General features: G+C 43.9%; 1 protein-coding gene and 2 long non-coding RNA genes across 3 annotated transcripts; 1 reads left to right on the top strand and 2 right to left on the bottom strand.

The window, feature by feature from the left end:
- On the bottom strand, positions 1998-3173 carry LOC110435815. The gene is made up of 3 exons (XR_002453661.1): positions 2938-3173; positions 2635-2853; positions 1998-2230 (listed from the first exon to the last, which is right to left on the bottom strand). It is a non-coding gene; the product is annotated as an uncharacterized LOC110435815 (long non-coding RNA).
- Positions 5848-6896, top strand: LOC8073625 (peroxidase 5). The gene has a single exon (XM_002450315.2). It carries the CDS (start codon positions 5874-5876, stop codon positions 6894-6896), a length of 1023 nt encoding a protein of 340 aa, XP_002450360.1. The 5' UTR covers positions 5848-5873.
- LOC110435534 lies at positions 12213-14331 on the bottom strand. The gene is made up of 3 exons (XR_002453253.1): positions 14051-14331; positions 12767-12810; positions 12213-12402 (listed from the first exon to the last, which is right to left on the bottom strand). It is a non-coding gene; the product is annotated as an uncharacterized LOC110435534 (long non-coding RNA).

Genomic DNA, 14680 nt, shown 5'->3' with positions numbered 1-14680 from the left:
AAGTCTGAGGATGGCTAAGGACGCGCCGGAGGCAAAGAACCTCCGACGCATCCGGGATAAGGGACCTCCGACGGAGAAGCGTCGAAGGATCGGCGACCAAGCGGCCCGGAGAACCTCCACGGCGTCTAAACCGAGGAACCTCCGACGCGCCCGAGCCGAAGAACCTCCGACGCATGAAGTGTCGAAGGATCCGCGATCAGGCGGAGGATCTGCGTCTCCGATCTGCTGAAGCCCTAGACAGGAGACACGCGTGGAGATCGTGAGGTGAAATTACACAAGTGGCTTAGAGTCAGTAGACCGCAATAGGAGAATATGCTGGGATATTCCCCCACCGTCACGGGGCATTTTTGTAAACGTCATTGGGTCGGTTTCTGAGCCCTATATAAAGGGCGCGATGCCGTCATTAATGGACAGAGAGAACGCATTCACTGTATTCACCTACTGTTGAGTTCACTGCTCGCCAGCGCTCAAACCTCTCACGGCACCGAGTGAGAAGGTTCTCGATCCACCGTATCGCTGGGGCGTGCGGAGAGCATTTTCCCGACAGTGATTATATAACATGATATGCTTTAGTATAAAGTTTTTGCTGTATATTTTGATCTATTCTTTTTTGTAATTAATTAGAATAATTTATAAGTATAGTATTAGGTACATTTTTTATGATGACCTAATTATTGTATGCTTGAACTATAGTAAAAAATTCATACTCATTGGATAATGTATTACTTTGTTATAGATTTATTTATATTTCACAAGCATAAACACTAAACAATTCTATAACAAAGTTATACAAGATCCAATGAGTATAAAATTTTTACTACAGTTCAAGCATACAATAGTTAGGCAATTATAGAAGTTTTACCATAATTAGACTATAGAAACTGCAGTTTTGAATTTTTCTAATTAATTACAAAAAATAATAGATCAAAAACTATAGCAATAACTTTATACTAAAGCATATTACATTATATATTCATTGTGTAGATCTACTCATGTGAAGTCCAACAAAATTAGATTTTTTATTTTAAGATTTTTCTGTGAGTTACTATGATTTTTAAAGATTCAGCCAAAATAAATAAAAAATACAAAACCGCCTTCAAAACTACTTATAACTAGGCTAGGGAGTGCACAGTTTCAAAAGTTCAGAGATTGGTTTGCCTGGATTTAAAGCTGTGAGTTACTATGATTTTTAAAGATTCAGCCAAAATAAATAAAAAAGACAAAACCGCCTTCAAAACTACTTATAACTAGGCTAGGGAGTGCACAGTTTCAAAAGTTCAGAGATTGGTTTGCCCAGATTTAAAGTTCACGGAAGAAAAGTGGACTTTCGTAAAAGTTAAGAGAGGAAAGATGGACGACTTTTCCTTAATTTTGTGCAAAAAATAGTGCGCTCCAAATGTGGGCAGTAGGGGCAGCAAAATTGTCTACCAATATTTGCTCGGACTAGGTATACGTGGAGGGGTTTTAAAACTTCCGGTGGGCTTTCAATTCGAAATGGTGTGTCTGGTTGTCATCCAAAAGGTGCTTATATACAATACTGGAATCGCACGCTTTGCCTAGTGTCCAGGACACTCGGCAAACGGCCAAAAACACTCGGCAAACTGTTTGCCGAGTGCCACACTCGGCAAAGCGGAGACGGCAAAAAAAGTAACGGCAAAGCAGGCTTTGCCGAGTGTCCTTTATCGGGCACTCGGCAAAGGGTTTGCCGAGTGTCTGTTTGACACTCGGCAAACAAAAGTAGCCGTCACGCCAACCTAACGGAAGATCACGGTTTGACACTCGGCAAAGCCATCAGGTTTGCCTAGTGTCCTAGCATTGACACTCGGCAAACCACATTCTCCAGGCGTCCAGTCCAGTCCTTTGCCGAGTGTTATAGCCAAAACACTCGGCAAAGTGACATGAAATATTTTTTTAATGGTTTTATCCGTTCCGTCCAGACAAACAAAAAATATACATAGCAGACATCACTGACATGATATATATATCACAAACATCACATACATATCACAAACATCACATAAGTCACAGTATATCACAATAGGTTCACAAACATCACATAAGTCACAGTATATCACAATAGGTTCACAAGTAATCCCAGTGCTCCATCATTCACCATAAGAAGTGCAAATAAAAGTACCATTAACAACTACAAATATCATCACGGACAACGAGACTGATTTGGTGAAGGATTTGTAGCATGAGCCACTTCATTCGATGCCGCCGATTGATTCTGCAGAAAGGAGAAGAGATTACATATGTGAGACAAGATAAGGCCCTGCTTGGAAAAAAGGAATGCAAAATATAATTATGAGCTAATTACTTCTTTACAAAGCAACATATAGCAGTTTAAAAAAAATTGATATGTCTTAGACCAGCCCATATGGTTGTGCATGATCAGGAAGTAGCACATGCTGTGCATGCAGGTAAGAAGGGAGTATGCAGATTAGTAGCTTGTGCAGTTGTGCTAGTTTGGAAACTTAAAACTTTTTTCAGTTTGTCTGTTATTTATACTTTGTGGCTTTATAAAAACAGGGTTTTTCTCTGTAAAAAAAGATAACCTGAAACACTAGGTTCGAAGTATTGTTGTGGTTTGACTGTAAACATGAACATATAACCTAAAACATTCATACTCACAGGAGTAGTTGCACCGGGAGGTGGAGGTAGAGCGAATAGCCCAGGTGGTGGAGGCATTCCCTGGGCGGCGCCAAGACTTTGCATGTACTGTAGAATGTCTGCGAACCTCCGCTGCTCGGCCTCCCGCTCGGCTGCGATCCTCGCCTCCAACTCCTCCCGCTCGGCTGCGATCCTCGCCTCCAACTCCTCCCGTCGCCTCTTCTCTTCTTCCAGCTGGACCTACAATATTTGAACCCAATTTTTATAATATTGCAGAGCTAAGGTATCTAAAAATCAATGAAAAATGAATAAAACAGGAATAACCTAGAGTGCCTCCATCCGGTGCTGTGCAGTGTCCGGCCGAGGTCGTATGGCGGGGCTTGAGCTCGTGCTTCTTGCCCGGATCTGAGAGAGGGAGGGAGTAGTGGCTGTATCGATTATGCCATCGCCGAGCCAGTACCGCCCATGCTTCTTTCCTCCTCCCACCCTCATGACTACTTCTCCATCAAAGTCCTGGGTGCTTGGATCATAGTCTGGCCCATGGACCACCTTTGCCATCGACGTGTACTCACTGAGGCGGCTCTGGACGGTCGCATTGTTGTACGCCGAGGGAGGGTCCTCCGGGTTGTAGTCGACGTCGGACGTCGCCTTCCCCTTGTGAGCCATAGCTCATGCCTTGAACTGAGAGCAAGGCTGGCCACCATGTGGTGACGACTGCAATACAAATAGCAAGATTATTAGGAATCATGCAGAATTGAGTTTTGGAATAAACAAATGAAATCACATACGCATGTCTGTGCGTATCCACTGAGGCTGCGACTGCCTTGATGGTGTGGTACACCTGGCATCATCAGACGCCGCTCCCGGCAAGCATTGTGCGTCTCCTCCCACTCGGGGGCGCACCACTTATCCACCATATATGCCCAGCATGCGGGGTACGAGGCGCACCAAGACGGAATTGCCTGCACGTCATCAAGTATATGACATATAACAAAGATCAAATTAATCCTACTTAATCTCAAAAGAAATTAGTATTAATATTCTATATTTACCTCCAGGTATTGTTGTCGGGTCAGCGTCATCGTTCTTGCCTGAGTTTTGGTTACCTTCGTCCTAAGGAATACTCCATGGTATGTTATGACAGCCTGGATGCGTGCCTCGTAATGCATGTCCTTCACGAGTTTTTTGCAGACTTTGGTAGCCACCAAAGCCGCCCTCTCCTCCATCCCCTCATGGCATCTGAAGAAATCCTGCATATAGACGCAATGTGTCCATTCATTATTTGATAAATGTCCAATAAATGCAATGTATTGAGGAACATAGTGCGAGGACTTACCCATAGCTCGGCCTTCACCCGCTCCGCCTTGTTGTCGAATTGCCTACCATCCCGATCTCTACGATCATCAGCAGCGACGTAGTGGTCGAACGTGTAGGCCGGCGTCCTCACTCCAGCGTAGTGAACAAAGCCAGGGAAGTGCACCTTGCACAAAAGCCCTAGAATGCCATTGACATGGCGTGTGTGACAACCTGCAGACTGTACAATCGTCCAACTCCTGCCCAAGTGTTTAAGAAAAAATATTAGTTTGTATTGTGATTTTTCAACATATCGTATGAAGTAGTGATAACATCTTAAGTTACTTACTTTTCCCCATCAGGTCGAATCAACGGCCGCCTGTGAGGAGGTATCGGTCGCTCAGGGAGGCTCGCTTGACCTCGCAAGTAGATACCCGAGCCGCTAGAGGTAGTAGAACCCCCTCCTGCTGCCCCCTCCTCCTCCTCCTCCTCCTCCTCCTCCTCCTCCTCCTCCTCGTCCCCGCGGCACTCCTCGTCCTCATGCCGCTCCTCGTCCTCGTGCCGCTCCTCGTCCTCATGCCGCTCCTCGTCCTCGTGCCGCTCCTCGTCCTCATGCCGCTCCTCGTCCTCCTGCCGCTCCTCATCCTCGGGCATCACCTGCTCACGCCCCGCACGTGCCAGGACAAGAGGTGACGGGTCCCTCCTGCGGCTGCTACTGCTCCTCCTCCTCCTCCTCCTCCCCTGTGATGGCTCCTCATCTGCAGCAGGCGCTGCAGGGCGTGCTCTTTGGTAAAGAGAGTTCACCCTCCTCATATTACCGCCCACCATATTTCTTCAATCACCTGCAATTAAAAGATTAAACAAGAATTAATCAGCAAGAGGAGCATAATTACAAAATAACATAGTATTACATGTATTAAAAATAACACAATTACAAACTAAAAATAGTATTACATGTATTAGAAATAATCTTCATGATTCGGATTAGTTGGATCATAAGTCTCATCATCACTATCAACCATATCATAATCAACACTATCCGAAGTAACAATTATGTCACTATTGTGATTGCCTAAATGTAATTGCTCCAGCATTTGTAAGTCCTTCAAATTCTGCACCTCATCTCCAGCGTCCTCATCAAGAACCCTTTCATTGTCTACTTCCATCCCGATCGCTTCGGTTAAGTCTATCTCAAACCTCCCTTGGAGCCCCTCTTCTTGAAAGAACTCTCCATCATATGTGTTTGGGTCTAAGTTATAATCTTCATCAATTGGGACAGGTACTTTACCATGTGGCGATATCTTGTGCACAATATCCCAACCCTTAAGATGCTCTTTGGTTTGACATGCATATGAGAGATAATAAACTTGTGTGGCTTGTTGGGCCACAATATAGACATCATCACCTGGTAAGACAGAATCTGAAAGTCCACTAACATGGTTCTTGTAGCAGTTAGGTACTCCCTCCATCTTAAATTTTCAAGAATCTTAGAGAGTCAAACCATCTCAAGTTTTATCAAAATTATATCATAAAATAATAATATTTATGATACTAACTAAGTACCATTAAATTCTTTATTAAGTACATTTTCATAGTATATATATTTGATGTCATAAGTTTTTGTAATTATTTCTAAAATTTTAGTCAAACTTGACATGTTTTGACTTTCCAAAATTTTAGGATGACTTATAATTTGGGAGAAAAGGAGTAGGTTACAATTACATTTGGCGACCCAGCGATCGGGTCTTGCTTGTTCATTGACTTGGTTCACAAACACGGTTCCATCCATGCACACGCCATGATTCCCCTCAGTACTGTATAAATAGAGGTCAAGCAGCTACCCCGCTCTTCATCTCTTACTCACCATCTCGAATTCTCAATCGAGGTCCAAAGCTAAAGCCGCTAGCAAGCTCAGAGTGAGAGTGGCATCTGATCGACCAATATATAGCTCATTGTTCACCATCGCCATGAGGTTGACGTGGTTAGCAATTGCCTTTGCCTTGGCGGCGCTCGTCGTCGTCTCCTCATCGGCGGCACGCGCACAGGCCTCACCGGCGGAACTGGAGGTCGGTTTCTACAAGCACTCATGCCCAAAGGCCGAGTCCATCGTGCGCAACGCCGTCCGCCGCGGTATCGCCCGTGACGCCGGCGTCGGCGCCGGACTCATCCGGATGCACTTCCACGACTGCTTCGTCCGGGGCTGCGACGCCTCCATCCTCATCAACTCCACGCCGCGCAACAAGGCCGAGAAGGACTCCGTCGCCAACAACCCCAGCATGCGCGGCTTCGACGTCGTCGACGACGCCAAGGCCGTCCTCGAGGCGCACTGCCCGCGCACCGTCTCCTGCGCCGACATCATCGCGTTCGCCGCCCGCGACGGCGCCTACCTCGCCGGCGGCCTCGACTACAAGGTCCCCTCGGGCCGCCGTGACGGCCGCGTGTCCAAAGAGGACGAGGTGCTCGACAACAATGTCCCCGCCCCATTTGACGACGTAGCCGAGCTCATCAAGAGCTTCAAGCGCAAGGGCCTCAACGCCGACGACATGGTCACGCTCTCCGGCGCGCACACCATTGGCCGCTCTCACTGCTCCTCCTTCACGCAGCGCCTTTACAACTTCAGCGGCCAGCTCGGGCGGACTGACCCGTCGCTTGACCCCACCTACGCTGAGCACCTCAAGATGCGCTGCCCATGGCCGTCCAGCAACGGCCAGATGGACCCCACGGTGGTGCCGCTCGACCCGGTCACGCCGGCGACCTTCGACAACCAGTACTACAAGAACGTGCTGGCGCACAAGGGCCTGTTCGTCTCCGACAACACGCTGCTCGACAACCCCTGGACGGCCGGAATGGTCCACTTCAACGCCGCAGTCGAGAAGGCATGGCAGGTCAAGTTCGCCAAGGCCATGGTGAAGATGGGCAAGGTCCAGGTGCTCACCGGCGACGAGGGAGAGATAAGGGAGAAGTGCTTCGTCGTCAACCCACACTACTAGTCAAGTTTAGCTAATTACCACGTGTACTATGTTTGTTTGTTTATTTATACGTTCCACACGTCAATACGTCATGAGTTTGAGATTGTTTTCTCTTCAAGTCTGTGAATGAAATCAAACACAAGTTTGTCAAGTAAAATTGTGTAATTTGCACAGCATGAAAGAAATTTAGTGATGACATCCTCTTATAGAAATGTAGAAGCTATTTTTTCGCCCGCAATCAGCAGTGTGTCTGTACAAAACCGAGAGTTTTACGAGCTTCTAGCATCTGATTTCAGCTCAAGTTTGATCTAATTTTGTACTAACAAAAAAGAGTGTTACACTACTAAAAAACCTAACCATCATGGCCAAAAGGCATTAACCAAGGCAGTTTTTGCAACCGCCTTAAATGAAAGGTCACATTAAATCAATGATTTACCGAGACGGTTCAAATGTCTGCCACGATAAATAAAATAAAAAAGAAAAAAAAAGAAAAAACCCGTGGACAGGCCCAACGAGCCCATCCACGGGCTGCCGCTGCTCGCCGGTGCCAGCATCCTTGCTAAACCACCGGAATCAGGACACTTGCCATCAGATCGGGCCCTCGGGCACCAGATATGTGAGCAAAGGAGGGAAGGGGAGGAGCGCTGGCAGATTTGGCCACCCCCACCGCCGAGTTGATGCCCATGACACCTGATTTGGCCACCCCGATGCATGTGTCTCCAGATCTGCGAGAGAGAGGGTGAGGGACAGATCCTCCTGGATTTGAGAGAGGAGAGTGAAGATGGGACATACCTCTTCCGCGCCGGATCCACGATGCCGCGGCCAGGGAGAGCGTGGTCGCCACCCCCACACGCCCGCAAGGAGGCCCGCCTCACTCTCGCTAGGGTGCTGTGTGCCTGCCTCGCTCCCGCCAGGAGCACGAGCATAGCTGCCAATCGGCCTGAGAGAGAGGGGAAGGGAGGAAGGGGTGCCGCTGTCGTGCGCCATGGTCTGCAGGAAGGGAGAGGCGCCATCGGCCGGATCTGGGAGGGAGGGAAGAGATCGAGATAGTGGAGGTAGTGAGCGACAGGGTGAGAAGATGACTCGGGCTGAGGGAGGCGTCATGCTAGGGTGCGCCTGCGACTGGGAGAGAGTGAGGGAGTTAGGGTTCTTGATGATTTCATTTATGTATCAAAGATGGTAGTGGGATGGTGTGGACTAGCGGGCTGGACTTCATTTACCGTGGCAGTTATTATAAGCAACTGCCACGGTTAATAGCTATTAACCGTTGAGCAACTGCCACGGTTAATAGCTATTAACCGTTGCGGATAACTTATAATGTCCAGAGCAACCGTGGCGGGCAAAAATGGCACCTACCTCGGAGTACTTATGTGAAACGTTGCTCAAAATAAAACGTGTAGTAGTGTTATTGGAAACTACAACACCTAGATTTTCATTTTTTTTTCAAGTTTCTTATAGTCCAGATGTCTGAAATCAAGGACCAAGAGAGATAAAGAGAGGAAGAGAAAGAACATGTATTGTGCTCCTGATCTGGCACTCGGCAAATGCGATTTGTTATTTTATGTGTTTATTTTCTTTATTTGTTTTAAAATTTATGTTTATCTAATTTGTTGTGACTAATTAACTTTTAAAATAACTTGTTAAATGTATATTCAAAGCTTATACGAATATTTGGCCATTATTTCATACGGTTACATTTAGCTTTAATTCTATTTATCAGAATTATAAAATTCTATAATTGCAGTTAACAAATTAAAATTAGCAAACGAATCCAAAAAAAATATCAAAGTTTCAGAAGAAATAATCTTTGTCGACTATTCACTATATAAAAAAGTTTTGAAGGAAACTCCAATTCGTCAATAAAATTGACATCCGATCTTGTTAGTTCCCACTCAACTATATGAAACTTCTACGGAGACGTACTGATTTCTAAACATTGTATGTGACAACTTTCACGAAACATTCTCAAACTTTTATCACAGACTCCACATATGATATCATGATATTTTAACAAATATCATGATTTTCAAATGTTGATTGGGTTTTATATAATTGAAAATAAACTCGGCCACAAGTCCGTGCTCATGCTTCATAAGCAAGATGTTTAAAATTTGATGTAACTTCCTAGATTTTAACTTTATTCGATTTTAAATAATATGAAAATCATTTTTCATTCATTTTTTTAAATTATTCGAACCACTTGTAGTTCATATTTGAGTTATCTCCAAAATTTTAATTAAATGAGGTAAATTAACTAAATATAGCAAATAGATTGAGAAAGATACCAACATTTCACATGGAGTCAAGATTACTGTATAACATTAGTAGAAAAAGTTTGGAGGCCAAAAGAAAATAAAAAATAAAAAGTTTGCCGAGTGTCGTTAGAAAACACAAGGCAAATCTGTAACTTTGCCGAGTGTCACCTAGAAACACTAGGCAAAATCGAAACTTTGCCTAGTGTCCGCGTACAACACTAGGCAAACTGGTCGTTTTGCCGAGTGTTAGACGGAACACTCGGCAAAGCTTAACGGCACGTTAGCCACCGTTGCGTGCCTTTGCCGAGTGTATGACTTTGCCTAGTGCCGGACACTAGGTAAAGGGCTGGTTTGCCGAGTGTCGGTGTTTGCCTAGTGTTTGGCACTAGGCAAACTATCGATTTACCGTGTGCTCCGATTTGCCGAGGGTGACACTCGGCAAACAACTGCTTTGCCGAGTGTCCGATAGATTGCACTAGGCAAAGTGTGCGACACTAGGTAAAGAACGAATCTCCGGTAGTGATACATTAGCCAGGATAAATTTGGGTCATCAAATTGGTGGCCATGGTTTTGGCTAACTTTATTAGCTACCACAATAAACTAACATGGCTCAATGAGAGAGCTGCCAAAGGTGCGATACTTGGTATTGTGAAGATAATATTTGTTGTCATGGTCTATATTTAGTTTACCGAACCAAGAAATCACTATATTAATAATGATTTGACATTTTTTCTAAAAAAATCTCACCATGTTTTCATGATGTGTCACCCTACGAATACAAACACACATAAAGCATTATGTTTTCCCAATATTTATTATATTTTCTTGAATATTTCAAATCCTGATCATTCTACTAATTTCATTAAAGAAAATATCATATTAAATTGATTTATGAATTATAGCATTTAATTTGCTTGCTACACTCATGCGTTGCATTTGAGTTTTTGGTGAATTGAAGTGATATACTCCCTTTATCCAAAAAATTATATATATTTGCCTATGTATCTAGACAAGCATTTATAAATTATATAGTGAGATCAAAAGCTAAGCGCACGGCAGCGAGCCTGGCATGATATGTTCGGTCAGTCTAGTAGGCGTGGCATGGCATGCTCATTTCCTTGTCGTGGGATCACAACCTAGGATCCTAATTGTTGCCAAATCTAGACCAGCGAAAACGTCCATGCCTTTTGTCACTATATGCATAATGTAGAGCATGAATGCGAAAAAAGAAATGTACGAATAAACTGTAAGAAGTATAAAATCACATTTTATTCACTTATCTATAATTAGAGTTACTTAAAGAAATCTTAGTTTTTTTAAAATATATAAATATGTATTTATTTAGTGTTTTCTATTTAATGAAAAATGGGAAATTATGTAGGGCATATACTGTTTACCGTTTTGGCTTCTCTAGATAAGTTGTTTTTAAAATGTATGTTGACATAGTGTATACTTGTATATAAGAAAAAACTTTGGATGTAGAAATATAAAAAACTATGCATGTAGAAATATTAAAATGCCTTGTAATGTAGTATATATATTGCTTAAAGTAAAAATAGGACTTGCATTAACCGTTACAAGTGGTGAACACCACCACTAATATGCCCCTAATTAATTACAGGGAATATGATTCATCAATCATGCGATTCCGATGCCTTGTCAATCGCATTGCATTGCAGTTGGGTTATATGGCTAGGCACCACCGCTTGAATGCATATACTAAGATATGTATTTTTATACTCTACATATCTGTATCGATATCTCTAACCACAAGGATCGGTCCACTCTGGATTCTACGTATGTGAGTTCATGAGAGAGGGCGGAAGATATATGACTAACACTTATAAGGTAATTAATGCTCTAAGTAATTAAGGTTGTTAATTATGTATTATGAACATTAAATATATGATGTTTTCTAACTTCCTATGCAGCAAAAAGACTTTGAAAAGGCGAAGAGCATGAGTGAAGCCACTTTATACAACATAGTTGAGGACCTCTGCAAATTCATGTTGCGAGAAGTCATTTCCAGCGAAGGGAAATATCACGATCGGACCAGCGCCCTAGCAAAGCCTGAATACGGAGCGCTAAGGGAGATTAGTAGGCTAAAGCTAACTCGATCCGGTTATTAGAGCGCAGAGGTTTCAGAGGTGAAACCTCTAATGCATGTAAAACTTGATGTGTGATCATGTTTGTAATTAATATAACCTTATGTATAAAGTAACATTATATATATAAATGAATTGCATGTTGCAATGGTTGACATGATCTCTAGGCTTCAGTAGTTTGAATATTACGTGTATATATATATATATATATATATGTATGTTGTATGTACATATTAAAATATAAAATGAAAAAAGGGTCTAGTGGAAAAATTTGGAATTGGGCGGGAGATTTAAAATTTTTAACACGGGCGGTTAAAATAATGAGAACCGCCTGTAGAAAGTTCATTTCTACAGACGGGTTGCATAGCTGAACCGCCTGTAGAAAGTTCATTTCTACAGGCGGGTGGCATAAATAAACCGCCTGTAGAAATCTATTTCTACAGACGGTTCTAAGTTACCCGCCTGTGGAAACTTTTGATTTCCACAGGCACCCAGCGCATGCGGTTCTCCAATCACTACTGGAAACTGCCTCTTTGGCGAGGGCTAGAAGCCCCCGGCAAAGGCCCAAAAGCCCTCGGCAAAGGGCTCTCGTGGAATTTTTAGACGACAAAGATGACCTTTGCCGAGAGCCTTTTGTCGGGCACTCGGCAAAGCCTTTGCCGAGGGCCAACATGGCCCTCGGCAAAGAAAAGTAATCATAACGGCGCCGTTTCTCGGGATGGAGTCTTTGCCGAGGGCCACCACCTATGGCCCTCGGCAAAGAAAATGTGCAGAATTAAAATCTTTGCCGAAGGCTATGATGGGGGCCCTCGGCAAAGACTCATTCTTTGCCGAGGGCTACAGTGAGGGCCCTCGGCAAAGACTCATTCTTTGCCGAGGGCTGTAGTGAGGGCCCTCGGCAAAGACCCAATGGTTTAAAAAAAACTGATCGGTCATCAATTATTACAAATGGAGCTTGAAAATTGATCTGTCAACAATTACTACAAATATCACACTTTGAAAGTTCATTCAGTACATACATAGCTAGAATTCAACATCAATATACATGCATCTTCACAAATTTGACCAAAAGTTCACAGTAACTCATATAGGTCAATATCACACCTACTTCCAGTAGCTATAACAGATAATCCATCTTGGGGTTTATTAAAGTTCAGATTCAAGCATCTGTCGGATTTATAAAATTCCAGTGAATTAAATACTCATATGTGCATACAGACTGCATATGAAAAAGAGCACACTCGACAAAGAAAAAAATCAATGCAAAACTGAGACAAGCAACATCAGTTCAAAATAAGCAGCTAGTAATAATTAAATGATTATGAAATGATGGTTGATATGTAACGAAGGTGCATGTGAGTAGGCAAGTCACAAACTTATGTCAATGAACAGAGCAGTTAATATGCAAAGACAGGTTCTGCTGTAAATCTAAAACTGTTGGCCTTCTCCTATGAATCTAACAAATAATTCAAAGCTGAAACTAAAATGAGTTGGCTCTACTGCTACTCGCCACCAATGTTGTGTTACTTACCTGAGATAGAGATAGATACAAGCAGCTGCAACAATGTCATGGACCTACAAGAAACAAAAAATAGATAGCATAAGTAATTCAAATCAGCATTCAATTCACCAGATATGCAACAAAAGGTAAAAAAGTCCCTTTTGCTGGGGATTACTCACTTCTTCTATCATCAGAAATTACACACCGGATGTTCTGTAAGCTATATGAGCATGAATACTAAAGTGCCACTTACTATGTTATTTCCTGATCTCTTACTCGGAATCTATCACCTAAATGTACTGCTGCTTATGTGTAGATCCCAGGATTTGGTTCAGTCAACAATCGCCCTCTACAACCATCTAGGTAAGATACTGATAATGATGCAGAGTTAACTTAAATTGCTAGGTCTGTATATATACACCAATGAAAGAAATTGTGAACTATGTTACTATGCAGGTTGTCATCAGAAGCTGCAGAGCTACTTAAAGTTCACTACACTATACACAAGTAAATTAGGTGAAAAACAAACTAATTGGTGTCATTCAATTTACAGTAACAGTTGGCCATTTAAGCTACAGAGTTTATTGACTTCAATGTCATATAGTTATCTACCTCATATACAAAGAGCAAAAATTTCCAGACTAATAATACTTTTAGTTGTCAGATATATTGGCTACCCTTCATGTCAAACACTAGTTCTCTAGTTAGACATTATCTTTTGCAAGAAACATGGGACTTGAAGTTAACAAGTTCGAAAAAACAAAAATGTTCAGGGCTGTACAGCAAACGGGCTAAAATTCTGACAGGAAACTTCAAAAAATTCATAACTCCCAAGTCTGGTGGGCTAAAATCACGAAATTTTAGGACAACATAGATATGTAAGTTATCTATAACTTTTACATTAACAAGATTCATAGAAAAGATCATTTAAATACACAAAAAAAAAATTCAAGCAGAATTATACACTCTGCAGTTGATGTGAAAGATGATGCTCCTAGGTGCCATATAATATATAATGGGAAGGTCAGAAGCACCTCTACGCCTCCAAATATAGTATTAACAACATTAGTGTGCATGTCTAAACTACAAAAGCATGAACGACAATTTTACAAAAAGCCTAACCTACATGTTGTACCAGGCCAGCAGCACATAGCAACAAAGAGAGCACATATTCCCATACCAAATCAGTGTCATTTCTCATTGTAATTTTATTTTCCCTTTTATCCAATCCCAATCAATACAAAAGTAGATCTCCCAATCCCTTTGGTTTTTAGGCCACGGCAAACTGCTAGAAATGGGAGTTCCAGATCTTACCGTACAGTAAAGGGTTGCGGTACTAGCTAATGGCCGGCACCACCACTGCCGGAGGGGCTGCACCCTGCCACGCGCCGCTCGAAGGGCTCGTCCCTAAGCCACTCGAAGGCCTGCGCGCTGCCGGAGCCCCTGACCCGCACGCACTGCCGGAGGGGCTGCGCCATGCCCATGCGCCGCCGGAGGAGCTTGCCCCTAAGCCGCACGCACTGCCGGAGCCCCTGACCCGTGCTGCAGCCGGAGGGTCCACGCCCTACCAGAGCCTTGACCCGCATGCCTAGCCGGAGGAGCCACGCCCTACCTGCACGCCGCCGAAGGGGCTCGCCCCTGCAAGCTCATGTTGTCTGAGAGAGAGGAGTCACCGTGCGTGAGATTTGGAACCGGGAGAGGAATGGCTGGGGGCGGCGCCGTCCGAGAGGTGGTGAAGGGAGTTGACAACTCACAACTAGGGTTTGCAATCGGCGCTGGGAGGTGGGTGCGGCGCTGGGAGGGGGCCGCGCTGGGGAGGGCCGCCGGCGCGGGGCCGCGAGGCGACGTGGAGATGGCCGAGGGGCGCGGCACGGCGGGCCAGCAGCGGGGCAGCTTGGGGAGCGGCGGCGGCGGCGCCAGAGGCAGCTTGGGCGAAATTGGGGA

This window comes from Sorghum bicolor, chromosome 5 (assembly GCF_000003195.3).
Source record: "Sorghum bicolor cultivar BTx623 chromosome 5, Sorghum_bicolor_NCBIv3, whole genome shotgun sequence".
NCBI lineage: Eukaryota > Viridiplantae > Streptophyta > Magnoliopsida > Poales > Poaceae > Sorghum > Sorghum bicolor.
Note: the sequence above shows the minus strand (reverse complement) of the source record. Positions and strands in the feature narration are given on the sequence as shown.

What these genes read in the sequence shown, in the direction of transcription:
- LOC8073625 (XM_002450315.2), top strand. Translation starts at nt 5,874, where the DNA reads ATGAGGTTGACGTGGTTAGCAATTGCCTTTGCCTTGGCGGCGCTCGTC.